At 40.4% G+C, this 27,374-nt stretch overlaps 1 protein-coding gene across 4 annotated transcripts in view; it reads right to left on the bottom strand.

Annotated features, from left to right (window-relative positions):
- Window positions 1–27,374, bottom strand: part of SETX (senataxin) — an 81,225-nt gene that overhangs the window by 10,850 nt on the left and 43,001 nt on the right. For 2 of the 4 annotated variants that reach the window (XM_067742877.1, XM_067742878.1), the window contains 12 exons: window positions 21,728–21,901; window positions 19,190–19,422; window positions 17,402–17,569; window positions 16,571–16,721; window positions 11,447–11,548; window positions 11,124–11,239; window positions 9,644–9,715; window positions 7,759–7,908; window positions 6,696–6,803; window positions 3,754–3,941; window positions 3,047–3,139; window positions 1,199–1,363 (listed from right to left, as the gene is read on the bottom strand). In XM_067742877.1, coding sequence (XP_067598978.1) covers window positions 1,199–1,363; window positions 3,047–3,139; window positions 3,754–3,941; window positions 6,696–6,803; window positions 7,759–7,908; window positions 9,644–9,715; window positions 11,124–11,239; window positions 11,447–11,548; window positions 16,571–16,721; window positions 17,402–17,569; window positions 19,190–19,422; window positions 21,728–21,901 — 1,720 coding nt within the window. The other 2 variants (XM_067742879.1, XM_067742880.1) reach the window with 2 other exon arrangements.

The raw sequence follows: 27,374 nt of genomic DNA, 5'->3' as shown, positions 1-27,374 counted from the left end.
TGCTTAATTGCTCTGCACAGAACGTCTAATACAGTGCTGCACAGAAGCAGTGAGAGTAGGCATCCTTCCTGATCACAGGGGGAAAGCTTTCAATCTTAGCATCAAGTATGATGTTTTAGCTGTGGGTTTTTCATAGATGCTCTTTATTAGGTTGAGGAAGTTCCCTTCTATTCCTAGTTTGTTGAGTATCTTTATCATGAAAGGTTGCTGCATTCAGTCCCATGTCTTTTCCACATTTATTCGGATGATCATCGTGTGGGGTTTCCCCCTTTAATATGGTATATATCACACTGACTGACTTTCATATGTTGAACCAACCTTGCATTCCTGAGATAAATTCCACTTGACTGTGGTAAACAATCCTTTTAATATGCTGTTGAGCTCAGCTGCCATTATTTTGTTGAGAATTTCTGCATCCATATTCATAAAGGATATTGGTCCATAGTTTTCTTTTCTGGTGATGTCTCCATGGCTTTGGTATCAGGGTAATATTGGCCCCATAAAATGAGTTAGAAAGTCTTCCCTTCTATTTTTTGGAAGCATTTGCAAAGGACTGGTGTTAATTCTTAGTGTCTGACAGAATTCACCAGTGAAGTCTGGTCCTGTGTTTTTCTCTGTTGGAAAGTGATTACTAACTCAATCTCTTTACATTTAATAGGTCTATCCAAAGTTTCTGTTTTTTTCTAGAGTCAATTTTGGTACTTTGTGTGTTTCTAGGTGCAGAAACTTTTGAGTTAATGCATTTCCAATATTTAATTTTTAATTTTACTGTTGAGGTATAAAGGAGACAAAAACAAGATCTTCATCCTATACATGAAGGCACTAAAAGGGTTAAATAATTTATTCTAAGTGAAATGTGAATACATGATTCTCAGTAGAGTTAGAATTCAGATAACAAGTCACCCAACTAAAGGGAAAGGCCTGAAGAATTTCTCAGTCACTTCCATTGTCAAGTGTAACAGTGATGACATTTGAACTGGCAGGAGGCACTCCATCTGCAGGGGCTACAAGTGTAACCACACTCCCTCCCAGCACAAGTCTATGGAGCCAGGGTCCTAGTCTCCTTGTTCTATACTACCAGGGTCTAAGACCACTCCCTAGAGTTAAGTTTCCTTTTCTTCTTTCCTTCTATCCCCTCTTTCTTCATTTTAATTCAACAGAAAAAGTGGAAATATCTGTAAAAATAGAGATGCCTCACCCTTTTCTATCAAACTCTTTGTCCAAATCCTTCTGAATCATCATCTTCTGAGCCTTGTAATGGGTTATTATGCCAACGTTTCGGTAAGTAAAATCCCTTTTTTTGTCTTTCATAAGTTTAACTAGTTCCATTACCAGTTTTATTTCTTGAACATTTACATATGAGCTAAATAAGACAAAAACAAAAAATACAACACATCAAAACTAATAGCAGTCCAATCGCTAAGTTAAGTTCCACTTTGTTTTCCACTACAGTAACGGGTACACAGGTAGGTTTCATCTTTATTCAGTCAGCAGTGATTCAAAGAGGCTGTTATAATGACCATTAATATTGTACATATGGATAAATATAAAAATAACTGCCCAGTGAAACACGAAGTTGTATGAGAGAAAAGAGGTTGGGGTTAAGTGACGTTAAGGCACCAGTTTCTTCACTTATTAAAACAGGGATAGCCACAGTGAGAACGGAAGTATTCATAATAATAATGAAGGTATGACTAATGAACAGCCAACACTAAGGATTTACTATCTTCCCAACACTGAGAAAAGTGCTTCCGATGTACTACCTTCCTGCATTCCCCACCACAGGCCACGCAGATCATGCACCACATGACCGAGAGGATGGCAGCCACACAGACTAAATGTGACCCAGCCCCCAGAGATGAACAAACACGGGGCCCTACAGCAGGATCACGTCCCTCTGTCCTTGCTGGCTTCATCCTGCACTCCCAACTCATCTCCCGAACTACAATGCGTTCCCTCATCACCATACCAAATGCAACACGTGTGCACACTGGAGGATGCCCTGCACTCGCACCTTTATTCCTGAGGCTACCTTATCTGTCTCACCCTAAAGGCTTAAATACTCACTATTCTAATTTCAAGACTTACTATACAGACAACCCAGTCAGCTAGCTTTCTTTTCCGTACCTGTAATCTTTATTTGGTCACCTCTCAGGCCAACACTCTTCTCATGACCATCCATCCCCATAATACTTATGTGGTAAACTCTCAATCCTCTGCTCCATTCCAACAGACCCCACTACAACCTCCACAATCCCTCTGGAACAGCAACCCCCCAGCCAACTGCTCCGTATTTCTAACTTCTTCACTGAGGGGCCCCTCCCTCCACCACTATTAACTAATATCTTATTCTCACGGAGGACACCACTTGCTCTGCAGCTCTCTCCTGATGCAGAGGTGGAATTTCTATTTCTTCATACGTCATGATACAGGGGTGGCATTTCTATCTGTGCTAACAAATGCAGCCTCCGGGCTCCTCCTCTATTCTCTCACAAGAAGCCCTGGCTCCTCTGAGGTGCTTCCTAATTAGGAACCACTGCTCCTTTTTGCTGTCATCCACAAACCACCTGATTCACAATCCAACATGCTGAAAGCATTGTCCACCCTCTGCCTCACACCTTGATTCAACTGTATCTGTACTTATCCGTCACAACACTTAACCCAACCGGAATCATTAATCACCACGGTGATGGCCTGGTTAATGTCTGTCTCCCCTGTTAGACCACAGCAGCGTTGCGCTGGGGCCACGTCTGTTTTACTCACAGCTGTGATCTCAGCATGGATCTACTGAAGTGCTGACCTCATGTTAGGTAACATAACCCCCATTACCCAGTTAAGAAAAAAAAAATCAAGACTGAAATATATAAATACATCAGTAATTTATGATTGAAAAGGTGAAGTTATCAACCCAGCTAAAAGAAAATGATTGTGCACTGGCACTAGGCAGAGAGATTTATATGGAAAATATTTTGAATTTAAATATAAACAAAAACAATATAAAAATTCTGGGACCATCAGTGGGGACTGAAGAAAAAGGAGGACGTACTCATTATCCCGCTTTTCTGAACCATCTCCAACATCAAACACGAGGTAGGGCTGAAATGGCCAGTCAGATGAGCACCGAATGGCCTCTGTGATTCTACAAAAGAGCAGCCACCACTTAGAATGCAAGTCAAATTACAAGAGAAAACGTTTTAGAATTATTATTACCATTTGTTCTTTCTGGGGAAGAGAGCAAGGGAAAGTAAGAGGACAAGAAGGACCTTCTTTTTAAATAAAATTAAATACTTTTAAATAACACATTTCAGTGAAAGGTAGCAAGTGAATTTCATTTCTATTCTAGTACTAGGGAGAATGACCCATGTAATTAAAATATAACAATCATGATTGGAAAGTTACTCATATTACAGTAAGTGAAAAAAGCAAGCTACAGAATACTATGTAGAGCATGGTGTGCTTTTTTTCCCCCCCAAAAGAGAAAAAGTAAAAAAAGATGTGCATAGTACAAGGACTGGAAGTAGATGTAACAAAATGTTACCAGTGATTACTTCTGGGTAGCATAAATAGGGGTTGGGTTTTTCCCTTTCTTTTCGTTTATCTGCATTTGCTACAATCAATAGGACTTTTATAATTAAAATTATTAAACCTTTATGTTTTTAATAACAAGACCTAAAAGCACAACAAAAGAGCTATTCTTCCTGAGCAGCCAAACCTACAAATAAAACAGGTGAACATGCAATGAACAGAACTCACCTATTTGTTTTCAAGTTCCTGTTATAAACGTAATTAGAAGGGAAGAGACATATGTCTGGGTGCATCCTGTACTGAACGGTGAGCTGTAAGACAGGCAGCCTGCCAATCACGTTGTGCTCCACGTTCTCTTCCAGAAGTTTGTAGAAGCGGGCCATCATCGACTGGTCATAGCCATACTCCTGGGCCTTCTGAAAGGAGGAAAACAAAGCAATAATCTCCAAGAATTCATTTGTACTTTTCCCACTATTAAAAAAACAATCGCCGAGCTCTAAAATGTATTAGAGGTATTGCCAACAACCAAAGATTCAGAGAAAGAAGATGTTTCCAACTCCAGCCCTAGAAAAGCCAAGCAGCTTGACTACAAAAGTTAAGGTATTTTCTCCTTATTTAGAAAACCCACATACTGCTTATGAACGAGATGTGATCTTGTGAATGACCACAACTGTCGCTATTTTGGTGCTAACAGGGGTCACCTGAAAGAATCGATGATAAAAGCAGCAAAGAACTGTAACACAGATTTTAACAATTATTTCTGGGCTATGCTCTCACAACTAGAAATAATGAATGTCATTGTAAATAAGCCTCTGAAAGACCAATTTCTTCATCCATCCATCATATACTCAGCAGCTAAAACTTGGGGTACTGAGAGTCTACAGTGAATAAGATCAAGTGTCACAGAACTTGCATTCTAGTGGAGGAGACAGGCAACTAAGTTGATTTCATAAATCCAAGAAAGGGTTACAAACCTGTGATCTGAAATACAGTGACTTAATTGACAAACGAAGAAAACTGTCTTAATGTTATCACGGTCGTGCCTTGGGATATACTTTTCAATGGTAGCATCATATCAAGATTCAAAAAGTATTATATCTTAAATAATCTAGAAGCAAAAAATGTGCTCTGGAAAACCCACTAAGATGATGCAATCTTTATAAGTGATGTTGACAATATGAGCATTGAAGATGTACGTGCAAAGTTTTAATAAACCTGTTTCACAAACTATCAGAGTGGAGAAAATAGGCATTACTTCTTATTTGTATTATTCATATATGTGATTATCTGCATATGTGATATTAAATAGGTTTGTATAATTAAAGAGAATATTTTTAGTAGACACTTGGCAATTTCATCTATACCCCCCCAAAGTTTATCTATTCAAGTTATAGCTAAAAAAACCTCATTTACTTCACTCTGGGGAAAAAGAAAATAGTTTATATGAGGTAACACAACTACTTCCAGAAAAAAAACTAGTCCATCCTACAAAATGATGGAGATTTTAATGTTTTGACATGAACATATATTCCTGATCTATTTACTGACTGGAAAAAAGGTAATTTGGTACAGACTGATTCTGCCACCTTTAAACAAGGTCAAAACCTACATACATATGCACAAATTTATACATTCCCTATAACCATCTGACATTCTGAATTTAGTAACTTATTTACTGTCTGTTACCCTCTAGAATGTCAGCTTCATGAGGGCAGGGATTTTTGTCTGTTTTCATCACTGTCATGACACCAGAACTTAAAAACAGTGCCTGAATTAGCCTGGCACTCAATGAACACAGACTGAAAAAAAAGTCAACACACACATGCCCACAAACAGTTCAAATACTCACTAAACTGTTCATAGTAATTATCCCTAGGATTAGAAAGGCATGTTGAGAAAATTAACTTTGTAATTATTTTCTGAAATTTTCTCAATAAGCCTCTACTTATTTTTGCAACAATAGAAGTCCAAATGGATTTTTCTCACTTCTGCTGTTTTTAATCAATCACCAAAGTAGACAGTAAAGTTGAGGCCTATCGACAACCCTTTTCACTAACCACAGGCTAAGGCCCTTCAGGAAGTTAAATGAGTAGGTTTCTGAAATACCGCATTATTCAAAGAATGCAGGGCACAGCTGGCTCCTCCTAGTTGTCCACAAGCAGAGCCCCCTGCAGCAGCTCTGCCCTATGGACGAGGTTTTCACTCAGGGACGCGGGCGCTCCTAGGCTACTCCCTTGAACAGTCACGCACGAGTGTTCAGACGTCAAAGAACTGCACTATCATTTTGATGATTCCAAAGTCAAAGAACAGTAGTAACAAAAACAACTTGCTTTCTTTCCATAACGTAACAGAAATGCTGTGAAAATGGTCTGTTCTCTGGGACTGTTTATGCAGCCACTACTCTCTATTTGTACAAATAATCTATGTATCAGTAAAATGCTCAAATTTCATTAAATTTCAAAACCATCATCTAGACCTATGAAGATTACCCAAAACATCTGAATCCTGATTCTGCTGTGCATTTCTAGGAGCCATCTTTAGTGAGATTTAAGAAGCAAAGTGAAGGGGACCACAACTTTGGTGCTCATCTTCCCACAAGCACAGCCCACAACCTCTTTCCTTTCACCACCTTCCCTTTCAGAGGATGTGAGGGACACTGGCATTTTCCTGCACTATAGGATACAGAATCCTAAAATTGAAAACGTTACTGTAAGAATAATTTCTCTTTATACTGTTTTCCTCAAATTTGCACATATTTAAATATACATCAGGAGGTTGGATTCTTTTCCTTGCTTTTAAAGTTTTTATTTTATTATTGTTTTGGTGTTTATGTTACTAAAATGAATCAGATACAGCCCTTAGAACAGCTGCACACTGCCTTTCCCAAAGGAACAGCTCACTGCACATGGGACATCCTCCTCCTAAACTTCTGGTCTGTGACACTCACACTGCTCCTGTCACATATGCATAAGCACATTATGAAAAGAGGAACATTTCCGGAGACCTTTACTATGAAGGCTCTCAACAGTGGTTCTCTTTTCTCAGCCATTCCCTGTTTTTCCCTGCAAATAAGAGATGATGATCCAAGAAAGACTGCCCCACCGCCCAAAACAAAAAACCCCAAACAAGCCCCTTCCACTTTAAAGCAACACGAATGTGAAAAAACGTACCACAGAAATGACTGTGGGAGGGAGCTGCTTAGGATCTCCTACGAGGATGAGCTTGTTGCAACGATGGATGAGCGGAGTAAGAGTTTCAACTTCACAAGACTGTCCGGCCTTGGTAAGAGTACAGAATGGAGACATAATCAGAATTATCTCTATTACTTATTTATCTATATACAGTCTATCCAATTCATAAGAGTCCTAACCATTCAGAAACATACACTTTCTCCTTCTGCACCAAAGATCAAAAATAAGAACTTTCTTTGGTTAGAAAACAAAACAACAAAAACATTCTAAACGCCGAAGGGGGGGAAAAACCCCACACACGTTTTGAAGTCAGCCACCAATCAGGTGCCACTACCACTTGGGAAGCAGCCATAAGCTAGAAGGGCCATGTCACGTCCCCGGTTTGTCTTCTTTGTTCCTGCTGGGCACATGCCTGAGGGGACTGCGTGTCTGTGTGTTCCCCCCCATCCCACCCTCTTCCTTCTTCCTCAGTAGGCTGCTTCAGTTGCAAGACTCAAGCTTCTTTTCAATTCAATGGCATTTTCTTCAATTATTTCATCACTTCCATCTTTTCTATTCCTTCGTTTTGGTGAATACTGGATCTTGGATCTCCTGGATGGGTTCTCTGTACCTCGTTTTCCATCTCTTTTGTCTTCTGGCTCTACATCCTGGCAAATAGTAGGTACCCAATAAATGTTTGCTCAATGAATGAAGTAGGAATAAAGATATTAGCTGAAAATATGGTGGCTCAGAGCTGTCCAGAGTTATATTAAAAATGCTTCAAAAGGTAACCAGAGATATCCCAAGCAGGAGCTACAATAATCCTTAGGAGGGATTTTATGAAGAACAATCAGGAATCCCTAAGACTACAGTCCCACTACTGAAAAAGCAATTTTCATCGTGGTGGGTCACTAGCAGCATATTTCAACATAAGAGAATACACACGTAATGGCAGGTCAAAATCAGATGCAAAGACCACTCTGTCAACATCTCGGCAGCCACTCTTCATCTAAGACTTACTCCTTACTCCTAGGCAAAGCTGTATGGCCGACTGCTTACTGACCTCATCAACAATGACGCAACTAAAGGGGACACCCCCTTGCCCACGGAAAGCAGCCTCGAGCAGCAAACCACCACTCGTGCTCAGTGTGCAGCAGATGATGTGGGACTCTAAGATGATGGTGTTCTGTGTCTTTTGTGGGCGTCCTTGAACCTAAGAGAATAAAAGTTAATCAACATTCAGTGGTATATAAATTCCTAACTACACTTATTATGTGGCAGAATAATGTCTAGTAAAAGGTAGGAACCTCAAACCTAGAAAACAGCAGATACATTCAAGATAATCAGAAGCCACCAGAAAGAACACTTTGCAGTGGAGTCTAATCTCAGAACATGATTTAATAAGCACATTAAGAAAAATGTATTCAGGGTTTAATTTGGACGAAGTGGATTACAATTCTTACAGCCTGATGTATGAGGGAAGGTATCAGAATAAGCAAAGATTAAGTAATTCTACTGAGTTGTGAAGCAATTATCTGAGTAAAACCAGGATTGTGAAGCAATTATCTGAGTAAAACCAGGATCAGAACTAAGCCTGAACATACCCTTTTCTGTTAGTTTTTAAGTACATATATTGTTCTCCCTTTTATAAGGGCTAGTACCAACAAAAACGCCTGTGAAACTGACAAGCGTTCTACTTCCACAGTAGAATCCTACAACCTTGGTCCAGACTATAATGGAATAAACTGTGATGGAGACTGACAGGATGAATGACACCTCACAACGCATATCATTCAGTGTTCAAATTAATAAACTAGTACTCTCATCAGAGATTCACTTAGCCTATTTCCCCTCCGGAAAAAGCTGTCGTGAATCATCCCTGAACATATGATAGATTCAACCATGGATGCCACGGCGTGTGTGTGAGAAGAGGCTGGTGACTGTGGCCTTCTGGTGCTCACATGTTAACTGTCACATACGTCTCCTCTCAGCCATCTAATGAGTAAAACTGCCAAGTACAATTAATTTTATGGCTCACAGAACAACGTGATCAGTGGCAAAAACCATAATACTGGTAAACATGGAATTCATCCTTAAACGTGGGAAGATTAATTTTGGGCTCAGCTTAAAGTTACAATAAAAAGCTTTCCACATAATTTTTAATAAACAAACTGCTAGTGGAAATATGCATTAAGTTCAATTATACTTATTTAGCCACACAGAGAAGGTCAATAATACATTCAAGAGAAAAACCTCAGCTCAAAAATACAAATACCATTACCGGTTGAGTAATGGTCTCTTTTACCAGTTGAGTAACCGGTCTCTTTCCCTGACCCCAATTCATTTCATTAAGGGCTGCATTCTGGTGACGGGGTACACACCTGGCTCATCCTAGCTTTGACCAATCTAAATGTTAGTTGATATTTTTATATCCAAAGAATACTGAGAAAAGTTATACATATTATAGAAGGATTTTTGTGATCAAAAACAAGTAAAAAGAGTATATGCTTTCAGCCAAAAACTGAGAAAAAAGGTGCTTGTATTTCTTGGGCCATATCCCAGCCACTGTCACTCTACCTGAATTCAGACATGTAATTTTTTTTTCCTGTATTTTCAAATATTTATTTATTTATTTGGCTACGCTGGGTCTTAGTTGTGGCATGTGGGATCTTCCCTGCAGCGTGTGGGATCTTTAGTTGCAGCATGAGGGATCTTTTAGTTGTGGCATGTGGGCTCTTAGTTGCAGCAGACGGGATCTAGTTCCCTGACCAGGGATCACACCCACACCCCCTGCAATGGAAGCACAGAGTCCTAACCACTGGACAGCCAGGGAATTCCCCCAAATTTTTAAATGTAATTGAGAAAAGACCACAGGTTGTCTGAACTATTTCATAAGTTAAAAAAAAGAAAAAGTAATACCAGGAAAATGCTACAGGTGAACTACTTACCTCTTTAACTTTAGAAGCAAGCTCCTGCCTTTCTTTTGAAACTCTGGCAATTTTTTCATCTAATTCTTGCCTCTGGAAAAAATCAGAATGCCATCATTAAAATTAAATTAAGCATTTTAAAATGCTTTCCAATGGACTGCCTCACATTTCAAAAGGATGAGCCAGTACTTTACCAATGAAAAACTGATTCACCCAGTGTGTTTTCTCTATACCAGTCTTCCTGTATTGCTGTGTGTCAGAGTGCTGCCCTGGCATCCATTTTGTTTGGCCAAGCAGCCTGCAGAGACCCCAAACTAACTCTAGGTCCCTTCACACACACGCACGCCCTAGACGGCAGCCTGTGGAGTCACCAGCCCACCAGCCAACATAAGCTCTTGTGATCAACAGTCTCCCCTGCTATCCAGTGCCTTCCCCTTATATGCCCTTTAGATAAGACCCTCCAAGCAACTTACCAAAACCCTGCTCTTTCGCTTAAAATTGGCCAATCCAGCCCTAGCCTGGGAACCCCAAAGTACTCCACCCATGGACTCTGATAATGACATGTGCGCCAGGGCCTGCCTCTCTCTGTCTGCACTCTCCCTTGACCTGCCTGTCACGCCCCACAAGGCATGCCTTATACCTTCTTCAAGACCTGTGAAAATAAACTTCTCTATTTGGATTTCGATTTCTCTTGTGGTCTGTTTTTAAACATCAGCTCATTATAAAGCAACCCAACAACCAGCACCCCGTGTTTCAATTAGTAGGTGTTAATTTGATAAATTCTTTTTTTTTTTGTGGCCACACTGTGCGGCATGAGGGATCCCTAGTTCCCTGAGCAGGGATCGAACCTGAGCTCCCTTCAGTGTTAAGTGCAGATTCTTAACCACTGGACCACCAGGGAAGTCCCAATAAATTCTTAATACTGTGTATGATTCAGTTCTGTTCAGGGTACTGCAGGTACGCTCTTTCTGCTTAAGCAGGCCAACCCTTGGGGCATCACTTATGTGTTACCTACTCTGCCTTCATGCCATTAACAGTGGCGTTCAGTGGCTAAAACAGACTCCACATGGCCTGCAAAGTCTAAAATATTTACTATCTTGTTCTTTTAAAAAAAGTTTAACCCCTAATGTAAGGCATACCATTTCTGTGTACATTTTGTGTGTGTGTGTGTGTGTGTGTGTGTGTGTGTGTGCAGTACGCGGGCCTCTCACTGTTGTGGCCTCTCCCGTTGCAGAGCACAGGCTCCGGACGCGCAGGCTCAGCGGCCATGGCTCACGGGCCCAGCCGCTCCACGGCATGTGGGATCTTCCCGGACCGGGGCACAAACCCGTGTCCCCTGCATCGGCAGGCGGACTCTCAACCACTGCGCCACCAGGGAAGCCCTGTGTACATTTTTATACACTAATTATGCTATTCCACAATGAAAGAATTGCATCAAATACTCACCAACTAGTTTATCTACGAGCTATTAAAAAACACTGATCAAGAAATGTTTAGATACCTGTAGTTCCCTTCCACCTCGGCATAAAGCACGCTGGCGGGAAAGTTCATCTAGTTGATGATCTAGAAATTCCTTTCTTCTATGCATCTCCTGAATATGAGAAGGTAATTCTTTTTCTTTAAAAAAATAAATAAATAAAATAAAAGATAAACAACTGCTCATTGTAACAAATATATACATATGCATACACAATGAGAAGAAAAACTAGCTTCCAAAACTAGACTACTTCTAGGGTCTCCAAATTACCTTTAATGCCCACGCCATTTTCTACCATACAAAAAGAAACAGAAATCAATTAATATATACCTTTATTCAGTACTTACTCATTCTGTGGTTAACTTGGCTGTCCAAACTGAATTTTAGGACCTCAGCATTAATAGACTTTTCTGGACCTAGACGTAGTAAATTTATATCTCCACAGTTTCCTGTTGATAAAAGTCACACTTAGAGATTAATAAGAACACTGTCAATTTCTGTACATAATAACTATTTCTAAGCAAATATATTAACAGTCAGAGAAAGGAGCTAACATGAACTATTAATCAACCAAATACCCGGAACTGCACTAGAGGTCCCACACACATTCTTTTAGATTTGCTTCATAAGAATCCTACAAGGCAAGGACTTCCTTCCACCTAATAAAAGCTACTGAGGTTGCATCAACAGTACGCTGCAGAGCTGAGATTCTACTACACGAATGCTTCTCAAACTACGTTCTGTACATCACTCCATGGTAAAATGTATTTGGGAAATGGCGAGTGAAAATAAAACGAATTTCTTGACCATAGGATATTTCGAAGATGAAGACTTTTATCTATTAATACATGTCTGAATTCCCCAAACAGAATCTTACGCGACCATCATATGCTTTCTGCAGGATACTGAGAACCAAGGTTTTGAAACTGCTCCACATCACAATGCCACTCCAGGATCTAAGGGACACAAGAAGCTGGAAATTCTGGAATATGGTAATTCCAAAAACTGTCAGCATCATTTAACTGGTTTATTAACCACATTTTAATTTTAGGTTAGCACATTTCAGGTATTATTTAATCTAAAAATCTCCCACTGCTTCACTGAACTAAACTATAGCAATCATGCAGCGTTTATTAGCACTTATCCCAATCTGACACATCACATACTTGTTTGCTAACTCCTTCCACTGAATCCAGGTCCCATAAGAACCAGGTTGTGTTTTGGTCACTGCCTAGAACAGCAGCTGGCACGTAAGTACAATAAACATATGTTCAATGAATAAATGAGCTCATTATACAGCTGTCTACACATATTTTTGTTCCTAGTTCAGCTCATTCTTCTAAAATTTGAAGCCATCTTCTCTGACCAACATTTACTTGAAGGTTTCAAAATTGCTAACCTGTGTTTCTACCAGAAAGGTGGATGAGATTTATACCCACTATAAGCACCTAAAAATGCTCCAGAAATTAAAACAGACATCCTTTAAAATGCAGGGTGAGCTCAGAAGAATGTAAGAGAAATTCCTAGGGGCCAAAAACAAAGAGAAAGGTGAAAACCAGAGGTGAAAGCCCCTGAGCTGCTGTGGCTTCCCTGGAGGGAACAGGCTGCGGGCTGGTCACTCTCTAGGTGCTTAGGTGTTTGTTTTTTAATTTACATACAATAAAATGCAGAGATTTAAAAATCCTTAGTTCTACGGAGTCTGACAAATATCTACATCAGCAAAACTACCATTCCAATCAACATATCGAAATTTTATAATGGGGGCTTGGATTTTAAAGCCCACTAGAAAGCAAGAGGGCATGGAAGAGGTGGAGGGATGAAAAAGACATGAATCTATCTTGGCCTGGGCTTAGCTGGGAGAAAAACAAACTCTCTTCTAGGACTTTCCAACTATAGGCCCATGCCACATGTGGACTTAAGAGTCTAAATACATAATACAGAGAATGACAAAGGTGACCCAACCAAAATACAGCTGAGGTTTTTAAAATGAGAATACAGTGAACAATGTTATACCAATATATTTGAAAACCTAAGGTGAAGTGGAAATTTTTCTTGAATAATATGAATTAGCAAAACTCACTCAAATGTAGAAAACTTGAATAAACCAACAATTAAAGACATTCAGCAGACAGAAACTTATCCATCTGTCAAAAAATAGACAAAAAACAAACAAACAAGAAGTCCCCCCCAAAAACAACACTAAAAACAAATTAACCTTCAAGTAACAGGTAATTCTCTGTCTTATATGAAACATTCCAAATAAATGTCTGTATAACTTCATTTTTAAAGTCTGTATAACTTCAATACTAAAACCAAAGATATGACAAAGAAAAATTACAGGCTGGCCTCATTTAAAAAAATCAATAGCAGGGCTTCCCCGGTGGCGCAGTGGTTGAGAGTCCACCTGCCAATGCAGGGGACACAGGTTCGTGCCACGGTCCGGGAAGATCCCACATGCCGCGGAGCGGCTGGGCCCGTGAGCCATGGCCGCTGAACCTGCGCGTCCGGAGCCTGTGCTCTGCAACGGGAGAGGCCACAACAGTGAGAGGCCCGTGTACCGCAAAAAAAAAAAAAAAAAAAAAAATCAATAGCAATCCAGCAATGTGTTAAAAAATAATAGTACACAACCAAGCTGACCTTATTCTAGGAATCAAAGATATTTTCACATTAGAAAAGCATTGTAGGGAATTCCCTGGCAGTCCAGTGGTTGGGACTCGGCACTTTCACTGCCGTGGGCCTGGGTTCAAACCCTGGTCGGGGAACTAAGATCCCTTAAGCCTCGGGGTACGGCCAAAAAGAAAAAAAAGAAAGAAAGAAAAAAATAAAAGAAAAGCGGAATTCCCTGGTTAGGGCTCTGTGCTTCCATTGCTGTGCGGTTGGGGGGAGGGGGGATATGAATGAAAAAAAAACTGCATGCAATAAAATTCAACACCCATTCATTAAAAAAACTCTAATTAGACGGGGACTTTTTTAACCTGATAAAAGGGTATATACCAAACCCCAGAAACAAACATCACACTTAATGGTGAGATGTCCAAGGTATTTCCTTAAAGGACACCCAGGACCACTGGACATAGTGAAAAGAAGCAAAAATGAAAGTACTGCAAAAGAAGAAAAAAGCTGTCTTTACTGACAAGAGACTTCATTTTCTCTCTAACAAAAAAATTTAAAAATCCAACCTAGACACGACACTTGTGCCACCTTCGTCCCAGCCTTCTTGTGTTGTCAACCCACACCTGAAAAAGTGCTTATTAACCCTCCCTCAGGGAAAGGAAAGTGAAAACCGCGCGGGAACTGTTCTCGGTTGTATAATTTGATACAACCACTTTGGAGCAGAACCGGGCCCCATCTAGAGGCTGCACAAATCCTTCAACCCAGCATTTTCATTTCTAGGTATATATACACTAGACCAGTGTTTTTATAAACTCTTTTGACCGTGATCTATAGTATGAGGTACACTTCACACTGAAAGCCAGTACACTCATACCTCACCAATAAAACAGGTTTCACAAAACAATACTTACCCCTCACTACCTACACTCTAATCTTTTCTGTTCTCTTCTATTCTATCTTATCTTGTTTAAGTATGCTGGTTCTGATCTCCCTAAACTGATTTCACAATCCACTAAACTAGTCACAAGCCACAGTGTGAAAGCACTGCCCTAGCAGCCTGTATGAATACTCAGGAGACGTGAGTAAGGACACAGTACTCCAGTGTGCTCCCTTCAGCTGCTGTACAGCACAACACAATACAACTCAGTCACTGCAGTAAACGTTTTCATCCTGCACTGGAGAAACAGGCACAAGTACAGGAATAAAGTTTGAAATAACAAAAAAAAAAAAAAAGGAAGAGAACTTACACTGCTATCAATGGATAACGAATAAACCGTGCACTCATATGATGAAATGCCCTATAGCCGCTGACATGAATGACTGCATCCATATACAGCGAGACATAAGGTCACAGTTCTCACAAACATAATGGGGAGTAGAAAAGCTGCAGTTGACAATGAATTTTAAGTTTTAAAAGCAAATGAATTCTACATGTAGCTAATACATATGCAATAAAGGAAACACGTGTGTGATCCCTCCGAATAAAGACGACACATCCCAGCTGCTCTTGCAGCTGGTGTGGCCATGGGACTAAGTTCTGGCCAAAAGGAAATAAGCAGAGGTGCTACTGGCAGCGTCTCAGAACTTTTCTTAAAGCACGGCTAGTATATCTGTCCCCTTTTCCTTGCACTTGCTAGATGTGACTACTGGTGCTGGAGCAGCCATTTCTGACCATGAGGTGAACTAAGGAGTGGGGGGGTCACACGTAGTGGAGCAACAAGGTAGAAAGACCCTAGGTCTCTGAAGACTCGGAAGCAGAGTCATCAGGCCAGTATCATCCCTCAACTGTCCATCTCTGGGCTTCTGAGTAAGAAGGAAATAAACTTCTATCATAGTTAAGCCACTGTACTTGAGTGTCTATTATTTGCAGCCCAACTGAATCTTAACTGATTTAGGTCACTGCCAGGTAACCTCAAGGAAAATAAAATTTGGTTAGGGAAGACAAGATACATGTGCTTAGAAGAGCAGCCTGACCCAGAGCCACAACCACGCCACTCAGGATGGCTGGTGTGAGAGCAGGTGTTAAGGTTAAGTGCACAGAAATGACTTCACACATTCGCTCAAGCATCCCGAATCCTCGGTGGCAATGCTCTTCAATCTGTCAACTGTGCTGAAAAGACTTATCCCTGTGGTATACTTTATATCTCAACTCCTCAGCTTCTCCACCTATAAAATGTAGATAGGTTATTTACTGCGTGGCTCAGAGGATTACTCTGAGAGTACTGACACATACTGAGCACTCGGTAACCATAAGTGATGACTGCTCTAGCTTTTGCGTCACTAAACATCTACTAAGTCCCAACTGAGTGCCAGGCACTGTTCCAGGCACTGGGGTTACTACAGTGAACACATTTTTAAAAGCCCTTGCCTTGGTGGAGCTCGTTATATTCTAGCTATACTGAACCATCCATGGTTCTCTGGCTTCTGGTCCTTTTTATTTACAGTAAGTTCCACGAGAGTCCTCTCCCCACTTCACGGCCTCATTGCTCTTCCAAGTTTCATCTTAGATATCATTTCCTCTAAAAGTCTTCCCGAACCCTTACACAACTGAATCAAGGGCTGCTCTAAGGTGTTTCAAACTACCCACATTTTACTCCTATTATAGAGCTTCTACCTTTACAGCCCACTGATCCATCCACTTCCTGTCTCTTTGAGGGTTTCACTGTTGAAACCTCAGTACATAGCACAGGGCCTAGCACAGAATAAATGCTCCAAAACATTCATTAAACAAACCAGTAAGTACACATAGGCCACAGCCTCAAGTAGAAAAAATTACCAGAACTGGCTTGCTCTTTGTCATTCAAGGTTACCCACACTAAACATTGAAAACAAATTAAAAGCCCACATAAGTATCATACCCAAAGGATTCTTCTTGTCTTTACACTTCCCTTTGAATTGAAGGATAATTTTTTTCATAAGTTCATCAACAGCTGCATTGGAAGGCGCACACACAAGGACACGGTTTTGTTTGATTTTGGCATTGGAGTTCTCATCTGAAAGTCCCCTCCTCTGGTTCGACAATTTGTACCAAACGAACAAACAAACAAACAAAAAATACTGATGAGCTCTATTATGCAGCGTTATAGTTCTTCTCTACTGCCACATATATTTGACAGTTCCCCTAATAAATAGTTAAAAGTAAATAAAAGCACCTACATCTTACATTGATGTTAAAAAATTACTCTGGCAGGGAATTCCCTGGCAAACGAGTGGTTAGGATGCGGTGCTCTTACTGCCAAGGGCCCAGGTTCGATCCCTGGTCGGGGAACTAAGATCCCGCATGCCGCATGGCGTGGCACCCCCCCAAAAAAAATTACTCTGGCATAAAATTTTATCGTAACTTCTCTGAGCCTTACCTTACTATCCACTTATTTTATTCAATGTTCAAAATGTAGCCCAGAAATACATTCAAGATGGTCTCCTGGGATTAGCTGTGACCTATAATGAAGCCCGAAGACCACCATTCTAGCCCTTAGCATTAGTTTCACACAAGATAACATTTTCTGTTCCTTTTCTTTCTTATAATCTTCTCTACCTCTGCTACTGCTTTATCTGATATAGTTCCACACAGTATCAAAAAGATACACAAAAGTGAAGGGAAAAAACGCACTTTAGTACTTATTTACACGTTAGTTAAAGTAAAACAACATACTCAATTAAGGGCACAGATGCCCTCGCGCACACTCTACCTCTGTCAGCAGGCGGTACAGGAGGCCCACAATGGTTTTCGATTTTCCTGTCCCGGGTGGTCCATGAATCAGACAGATCTTGGCTACTGCTGGGGAGTGTCTCACCATGGCATATGCAGTTTCTATTGCTTTCTTTTGGTCTTCATTGAAATCTTTTAGGTGGGCAATCTATACAAAAGACATTAGTGAGAACGAGTGGTTCTTCCTGTGAAGGCACAGGAGAGCAAGAAGGTGGAAGGCATCTGTTTGAATCTGCTGACCTTTGTCAGACAGAAGCTTTGGTGATGATCAGGCAAGACCCCAAAATGACCCTTAATCTAAGAACCACTTTCACTACTGGAAAGAGCTACTGATGAGTGTCTACAGGCCTCAGTCCACCTACAACTACAACAACTATATTTTTATTTGTGATTCTTATAAAGCTGATCACAATAAATTGTTTTGCACTTTTCTTCTTTTTATTCTGTGGTTCTTCCCATTTTAGTCAATTCTCTCTTTAGACAGTAAAAACATTCCAAGATTTCCTTTCCTAACACAAGTGATACAGTCGAAAAAGCATGGATTTTGGGTCAGATTTGAGTCTACACCTCAGTTTCACTCAAAAGCTAGGTCTCTAAACTCCTAACCTCTCTGGGCTTCAGCCTTTGTCAATCATTAAATCTGGGATTCCTTAGAGGGTGAGAACTGTAGTGGAATAACTGAGGATGGAAAGGAGACGTGACCCACGAGCCCCCCCCCCCAAGCAAACTGGGGGCTGGCGAATAAGCCAGAACTGCAAACAGTCCTGATTGCTTTGAGCCCACCCACCCCCGGCAAACCGGGGGCCTGTGAAGAAGCATTGAGTGCTTTGGGCCCTGATCCGTGAGATGTCCTCAGTATAATCAGAGTGGTAGGAACGCAAGGAGATTTCCTTGTGCTAGTTCAGTATAATCAAAATAATGGTGGGAACTCTGTGCTGCTTTTGCGCTCAAGGACGAAGCACGGCAGGTGCTCACGAAAGCCAATTATTGCTTGTATAATTAATAAAAACGTAGGTTGCTGCTTTGACATTTCTGAAATGTTAAGAAAACAAGTTTTAAAAATGTAAACCTAGATAATGCTTTAATAAAAGCTACCACAGCAGGACAGACGGCGCTGTTCTGCCTGAGTAAGCGGCAGCCCTCTACTGCTGTGCTTCGGCACAATTCATCTCGTGTGATGAGCTTACTTTTGGCCCTGTCATAAGATAAACTACAACAAGAACTGACTGAGAAAATGCATATGAAAGCCCTAACACAAGACAGGGGTTCAAATAACATTCCTTTCTTTCCGCCTGTCTCTGTGTTAATTTCCTGGAACTTACACACAACTCTTACAACAGTGAGAAATATGTGTTCACAAAGAATCACAACTTCGTTGTCACACTGGCAACAATACCAGTCGATGCTCCACTGATCATTCAAATGCAAAATTCATTCCATTAAACCTACTCTTACTCCTGCATTTAATCACCTAACAAACAGTTAAGTAGGATGTTCACCTCACATTTTAATGTTGCTCTTCAAGCATATTTTCAATTCCTTTTTGCACTCTACCTTTTTTCCTGAGGTAGGCTGACTAACCTAACACAAAGAACTACTTTGCAATATTAAAGAAAACTAAGTACTAAAAACGTCACTGGGCACACATGGTGACTATGTCTTTGTTGTAGACAAAAGGGAATGTGTGACAGATGAAAATAACATGATGCTTTAACATCCTGACATGAAATGTTCTGACTTTCCCTGTTATCAAATGACTATCACTCACAATTTTCTCAGATGTTGCAGTTAGTAAATCTTTTGTACAGAAGTCCATGGGGTTTGGATTCAGAACGGCTCTGGCCAGTTGGTTCCGACCACTCAGCAAAGACATGGCTTTCAACTTCCTTTGTGTAGTCACCAGAGAGCTGATTACAAAACATTTCACTAATTCATTTAAATTGACTGGTAAATTATGTTGAGTCTGGATGGAAACGGAGCACTCAGATTTCCCATTATGCACTATTATCAAGAAGGAGAAAAAGCAATTTCAGTTACCAGTGAATAACAGTGTCCAGTTAAAAAGGTTATTCAGAACAACGTGTTTTGTAACTTTTTTTTTTTTTTTTTTTTTTTTGTGCGGTACGTGGGCCTCTCACTGTTGTGGCCTCTCCCGTTGCGGAGCACAGGCTCCGGACGCGCAGGTTCAGCGGCCATGGCTCACGGGCCCAGCCGCTCCGCGGCATGTGGGATCTTCCCGGACCGGGGCACGAACCCGTGTCCCCTGCATCGGCAGGCGGACTCTCAACCACTGCGCCACCAGGGAAGCCCTGTAACATGTTTTTTATACATCATTTAAATAATTTTCTCATAAGTATCTACTGACTGCCTCCTAAGAACCAGACAACGTTCCTGTCCTCTGGAGGCTTATTTTTTAGAAGAAGGGGGCAGATAAGCAAATAAACATGTCAGGTGATGGTAAGTCTTAGGAAGAAAGCCGAGAGGGGGGATGAGGAAGTGATGAGGGTTGTGAGGGAGTGTTATCGTAGACAGGAGAGTCAGGGGAGGTCTTCCTGATATGATATTTGAGCAGAGACGTGGCATTAAGTGAGTGAGCCATGCCCGTAACCAGGGAAAGTGGGTTACAGGCAGAGAATCAGCAACTGCAAAGACAATGAGGCAGTGAGGTGCCTGGATTATTTTCAGAACAGGGAGAAGGCCAGAATGGCTAGAAGGAAAAGCAGGGAGAAGCGAGCTAGAAGACCAAGAGAGTAAATGCAGCTACACTTCAGAGGGCTCTGCAGTTAATCACTCTGAACATGACTCTGAGTCAGGTCAAGAGCACAGGACAGCTCCGCGCAGGTAAGTGACATGCGCTAACTCACACATGAAAAGAATCACTTATTGAGAATGAAGAATAAACTGCAATGGAAAAAGCACAAAAAGACAACTTAAGAGGCTAAAATCTAGGTAAAAGTGAATGGTCGTGTGGGCCAGGAGGTAGCGGGAGAGGTGGCGCTTGGATGTAGGATATATGGCAAAGGAAGATCCAATAGGATTTCCTGATGCATTAGATGGAGCGTGTGAGGGAAAGCAGGACTCAAGGATGACTCTGAGGTTTTGGGCTGAGCAACTGGAAGAATGGGATGGAGGTCCCACATGCTGAGTTGGGAAAAACCGAAGCAACAGCACATGTCAGGCAGTAAATCAAGTGTTTCTTTTTGGAGTAGGTTTGAAATGTCTAATAATCTCCAAATGGAGATGTCAGATAGTTGGATGCATGAGGAGTTCAGGGAAGGAGACAGAAACCGTTTCTAAATCTTAGAAACAGAACTTTGGCAAATGTAACCACTTGTAAGAGTTGAAAGCACAGATGAAGCTATATATCCCTGTTGCTAAACTCATCTTGCATAAAGAACTGAGCTCTGATCACACAATAGTAAACATGGCACACCAGTTATGATGCGGCACAATGTTAAACTCCTAACAGCTTTGTTGCTATTTTTAAGATACGATGCAAAAAGGTGAAGGAATAATGATCACATATTCTCTTCACATAACAGAGACTAAGAGAGCAGCAATGTCAAAAAGGCAGCTTGGCATATATCAAGCGTGTGGACTTCGTAGTCAAACAAAATTAGGCTTCAATTCTGGACCTAGCGTTTAATACTAAGGATGTCTTTGGATAAGTTACTTAACATCCCTGAACTCTGATTTCCCAATGAGCAGAGAACAAACCATTCTGCTTTGCAGGGCTCTGGGAAAAGATGATAAATGTGCACAGGAAGGACAGGGCACACTGGCTGGCACATAGTCAGTAGTCCTTAAATTCAAGCTAACATTATTTTTGTTATGCTACCTTAGGGAGAGAGGTCCCTACAACACGATGGATGGGAGTGATGAAATGGTAAACCCCTCCAGTTGCCTTACAATTAGTTATGTGTTTGGTCTGCTCATCAATAATTAGCCACAAAACCAAGGCTGGAATGTGATTTAACAAACAGATGGTTTGCAAATTGTCTGTTTTATAACAAACACACTGACAGATGAAGGAATTTACTAGAAGGAGAAGACATTACAAAAGAAAGGTTTTAAATCCTAAGTCTGAAGCAATAAATGCTGGGCCTTTTCCAGCTGAGTCTAGAAAAACTAAAAGAGGACTCTGAATGCTAAGTAATCAACCTAGCAAATACAGTCTGGTAAACATCTAGCAAATATACATCTGGTAAATGTATAGCAAATACATGGCTAGTAAAGCCTAATTTAGAGGGAAATTAAAAGATGAGCTGCTGACAGATTTCGCTTCAATGTCTCATTAGGTACTTACTGACTGAGGTGCGGCGGAATTTATGAACATAACCACAATAATATTCATAGGGATCTTGCATGCGATTTCTCTCTATGTCCTCCTCCTCTCCATTTAGTCTTTCAGGAACCAAAAACACCAAATCATTTTCCTTTGGATGAAGCTGTTTAGCTAGTTCACATTCCTCAAGATAAACTATAAAACAAGAAATCAGCATTTATTCTAACAGAATTATTTTACATGAGATTAAAGGATATTAAACCCTTGTACTAAGTTCAAGCAAGTATACAGCACTAGTGGACTTTGTACATACTTCAAAATGATAGTCTAAGCTAGTCAGCATTGTCAAATATTGATCACACAGTATTATAAAAGTCTTCTTAAAAACTGCTACAAAGCCAAAATAGATGAAGTCATAATATTAAAAAGCAGCTAATAAATTTCTTTTCCTTGAAGTTTATCTTAGTTTTTAATCAAGAAAATTTCACTTTTGTGCCCTACTTTGAAAATCCCAAAAGAAAATCTGGAAACAGATCCATGTACACATACGAATTTTGAGCCTACTAGTGGCATTTCAAACAAGGGGGGAAAGGACAGTAGTAAAATAAATGGGGCTGAGAAAACAGAGCAAGCTCTAAAATTAAAAAGTTCAGTACCAACTGCCAAATCCAGCAACAACATACTGAACCAAAGCACGAAGTACTAGGATTAAGTCGACTGAACTACTAAGTCAAAAAAGAATTTTAGGGCTTCCCTGGTGGCGCAGTGGTTGGGAGTCCGCCTGCCAATGCAGGGGACGTGGGTTCGTGCGCCCCGGTCCGGGAGGATCCCACATGCCACGGAGCAGCTAGGCCCGTGAGCCATGGCCGCTGAGCCTGCGCGTCCGGAGCCTGTGCTCCTCAACGGGAGAGGCCACAACGGTGAGAGGCCCGCATACCGCAAAAAAAAAAAAAAAAAAAAAGAATTTAAAAAATGTCTATTTGAAGGCATCAGAGAGCAAATACAACAATGAAGAATTACTCTGTTGAGATCCAGAACAATGTGGAAATCCATAGGCATCAGCCCAGTATTTTCCCTAGAAACATCTGAACTCTTCAGGGAGTGGGCAGCCAGGAATTTGAGCCGTACCTGGGATAGCCTTGTACAAAAAAAGAGACAAAAACTGGAGTCCAGGGCCTGCACAGATAGAGTAGGCATCCTGGTAGCCCTCAAGGTGCAGGTTGGGACCATGAAGGACTACACCCAAGAATGAAGGCAGCTTCAATTCACCCGAGTATTTCAGGAAAGCTCAATTCTTTAAACCAGATTAAGATGATCCCACATTGCTAGTACTCCCAGAATCCTGGCAGAAGCAAAGAAAAATCCTCTCTGGAAGAAGACATCCTATCATCCTAGGCCTCTGATTATTTTTTAAATAACTTTCCAAAGACAATGACCAACATATTAGAGATAAGCAAAGCACCAGGAGAGAAGAAATACATGAACTAGTAGTATCAACAAACAAAAAAGGGCTGCACAAGGCACTACACAGAGTACAGTCGTACAGTCCTTGAATTGGTTCCAGGACCCCTGCAGACACCAAAATCCTCAGATGCTCAAGTCCCTTATGTGAAATGGTGTAGTATTTGCATATAACCCACGCACATGCTCCAGTACACTTTACATCCTCTCTAGATTACTTATAATACCTACTACAATGCAAACGCTATGTACAGAGTTGTAAATCCAACATAAGTGGTACGTAAATAGGTGCTGGTGCATAGCAAATATGTTTTTCTGGAATTTTTTTCCCTGAATATTTTCAATCCACGGTTGAATCCGATGATGCAAATCCCGCAAATACAGAGGACCAACTGTATGTCTTAAACAGTTTAAAATACAGAGTTAAAAAATACATAACAATAAGAATATACGAAGTGGAACAGATAAACAGGGTTAAAGTTTTTAAGATTTTGCCTTATCTATGGAGACACTTAAAGTATTGATTAAAACTGTAAACTTTGAATCATGCACGCTGTAAGTTTTCACCTGAACTACTAAATGGCCCAAGAGGTAAAAATTGAGGTATAATTTCCAAACTAAAAGAAAAAAATGAATGGTTCAAAGGTCTCACATATATGTAAAGAGTATACTCTAGTTCTTTCAGTTTTTTCTTTATATATTGTATTAGGTACTCAAAATGGTCCTATATCTTCTGTTAACTGAACTTGCTATCATTGTGAAATACTCTTTTAATCTCAAATAACGCTTTTCTGCCGTAAAGTCTATTTAGTCTGGTATTAACAGAGCAAAACAAGTTTCTTTTAGTTGGGTTTGCATGAGTAGCTTTCTCCAATCTTTCTCTTCCAACCTTCCTGTATCCTTATGTTTACACGTATTACTTGTTAACAGCATGTAACATGCCAATACTGATCTTGAAATAACTTCTTCTACCCAAAGATACGAAGGCTACTTAGAAAATCACAAGCTCACATACAGGATAAAAAATATAGATGGTATCGGTTATATCAGGTAGCAAGAAAGCTCTCAAAGACTAGTAGGGTCCTGTCTAAAGGGCTCAGGAGCCAACCTGAAGAAGCCAATTACAAAGACTTGAAACAGAAGTGTATTTAAGTCCATGTGTAACGAAAACAATTTTTTTTAAAGTTCGAAAACAATTTTTTTTAAAGTTCGTTGGTCAACCCAGCACTTGCAGAGAATTAAGTCATTATTTTGAAAACTGGTCAGGAGTCAAGTATCAATACTTATTCTACCCTTCTTTATAAAGTATACTACTGAGTAATCAAATAAAACGGAGCACTTTCTCTTTAGAGAACTACAACAGCTAATAAATGAAGAAATGATAAAATAAAAATATCACCATTTTGTATCCTTTAGTAAAATAATTAATCTAGGCATTAAGGATCAACGGTTATAAATATTACAAAAAGAGAAATTAAAGATCAAGCACCTCCTGATAAAGGAACACACCAACCCCAGCTATGAAATAGTTTTGCCAAAAATATTAGATCAAATGAATCTGATCAAGCCTCTAGATCCAACTATCAATTTACAAGGAATACAGAGGACTGAAAAACATACTAAACACCACCAGGGGGATGCTATCAGCAAGACACAGGCAGTAATTCTACAGGGTCAACAACACAATTTCCTCAACAAATAAATTACAAAGGGGGGGAAAATCCATGAAGGAGATAATTATAATTGAAGAAGACATATTAACAATGTCAATGAGTGGACCTAATTTGGATCTTAATTCAAACAGGCTGAAATAAATTGTTCTTTATGAGGAAACTGAAAACTTGAACACTGTCTAGCTATCTAATATTAAGAAAGCATGGTTAATGCTTTAGCAACAAAATAATGTTTTACTATGAATTTTTAGGTCCATATCTTTTAGAGATAGTCACTTAAATAATTACAAATGACACCAAAAGAAAAAAAATCTAACCAATGATGATCTGCAAAACCTCTCCCTAGAAAACTGTAAAACATTACTGAAAGTAAACCTAAATAACTGAAGGTATGTAGCTTATTCAAATCAGTATTAGAAAGATGTCAATTCTTAACAAATTTCCACATTTTTTTTTTTCTCTAAAACCTACATGGTAATGCAAAGGGACAAGAATAGCCAACATACTCTTAAGGCAAAACAAGGTAGGCGGACTTGCTCATTAAAGTTTATAATAAAGCTTAATTAAGTAAAATTAAGCAATGTGATATGGGCAGAGAGGTAGGCAAATGATCCAATAAAGAAGAAAGGAGTCCAGAAAAAGGTCAGTACATTAAATGGACACTAGATTTATGAAAAATATGGCACTGCAGACCATGGAGAAAGGATAATCTTTTCAATAAACACTACTGGGGTAATTACATTTCCATTAGGGAAAAAAATGAAACACGGCCCCTATATCTTACTCGTGTACAAAATCCATTCCAGGTTGGCAAACAGTGAAGCCTCTCGAAAGGGACTGGCAAACTTTCTGTAAAGAGCCAGATTTTTCTTTGCAGGCCACATATGGTGTCTGTTGCATATTCATCATCATCTTTTTTTCAAAGCCTTAAAAAAGGGTTTCCCTGGTGGCGCAGTGGTTGAGAGTCCACCTGCCGATGCAGAGGACACGGGTTCGTGACCCGGTCCGGGAAGATCCCACTATGCCGCAGAGCGGCTGGGCCCGTGAGCCATGGCCGCTGGGCCTGCGCGCCCGGAGCCTGTGCTCCGCAGCGGGAGAGGCCACAACAGTGAGAGGCCCGCGTACCGCAAAAAAACAAAACAAAACAAAAAAAACCTTACTCTTCCGCAGTATAAAAACAGGATACCGGGTAGATCTGCAAGCTGTGGTTTGCTGACACCTGTTCTAGATGTTAAAATAATATATTGATGACCTGCAGCAGGGAAAGGTTTCTTAAATGAGGCACAGACCATTAACCGTAAAAAATACATAGATGCATTTGTTATGTTAAAAAATAAATTCTAAACAAGAATAAAATAAGAATTTTAAAGACATCACTAAGAGAGTCATAATGGAAGCCAAAGTGGGAGAATGGTTTATATCCAGATTATATAAAGAACTCGCTACAAATCAGTAAGAAACAGACAACTAACAGAAAATGAACAGGAGTCTTTAATAGGTGCTTCCCCAAAGAGGTTACTTAAGCATCTACTAAATATATGAGAAGGTGCTCAATGTCACTGATAGCCAGGATAGTACAAAATAAAACCACAAATGGCCATCAATACACACACACTGCAACGGCTAAAATGAACAGCACAATCGACACAAATGTGTTGGCACAGACATGGAGCAACGTGACTTCCATACGCTGGTGGGGGCGTGTCATTCTGCATGACTGGCTTGGCGTTATCTACTTACGTTAAGCTCACACATAATACCCTGAGACTCTGAGACCCACTTGAGGAGACAGACTCCACAAAAACACCCTCACATAACACGAAGAGACACATGAATGATCATAGTAGCATTATTCATAAAATGCTGTGTGTAGAAGCAGGCCTGAGGCTGCTATCATTAGAAAGGCCTGCTTACAAGGTTGGTCCCCCTTGGAATCTGGGAACTTGGATTTCCGGACACCTCTCATCATTTGCTGATGAGAATGGCTCACTGTACCTTACCTGTTTGCCAAATTTTTTCTCTACAGCTTATGTCAAACACCCACTTTACTTGTGAAAAGTCATGAATTTGAGCTAGGCAGAGGGTGTTTTAGGCACTGAGTGTCTCAGCTTCCCTGGTAGGTAATGTGTCACATGGGTTGTCACACCTCACTACTGGGAAAGTTAAGTGCGTCCTGTGTGACTTCGCTGGGAAAGGACTCTTGGAAACTTGCTCCTGGTTTGCTTTTTCCCTTTGCTAATTTTGCTTTGTATCCTTTTGCCACAGTAAGTCACAGCCATGAGCATGAATATAATTCCTGTGAGTCCTCCTAGCAAATCACTGAACGTAGGGATGGGCTTGGGGAGCCCTGACACACAGGCCTAAACTGCTGGAAAAAATGTCCATTAACGGGAGTTCCCTGGCGATCCAGTGGTTAGGACGCGGCGCTTCCACTGCTGTGGCCCGGGTTCAATCCCTGGTCAGGGAACTAAGATCCCACAAGCCACATGGCACTGCCAAAAAAACTTCTTTAAAATAATAATAATAAAAATGTC

This window comes from Pseudorca crassidens, chromosome 7 (genome assembly GCF_039906515.1).
Source record: "Pseudorca crassidens isolate mPseCra1 chromosome 7, mPseCra1.hap1, whole genome shotgun sequence".
NCBI lineage: Eukaryota > Metazoa > Chordata > Mammalia > Artiodactyla > Delphinidae > Pseudorca > Pseudorca crassidens.
This window is presented reverse-complemented; position numbering and strand designations above follow the sequence as displayed.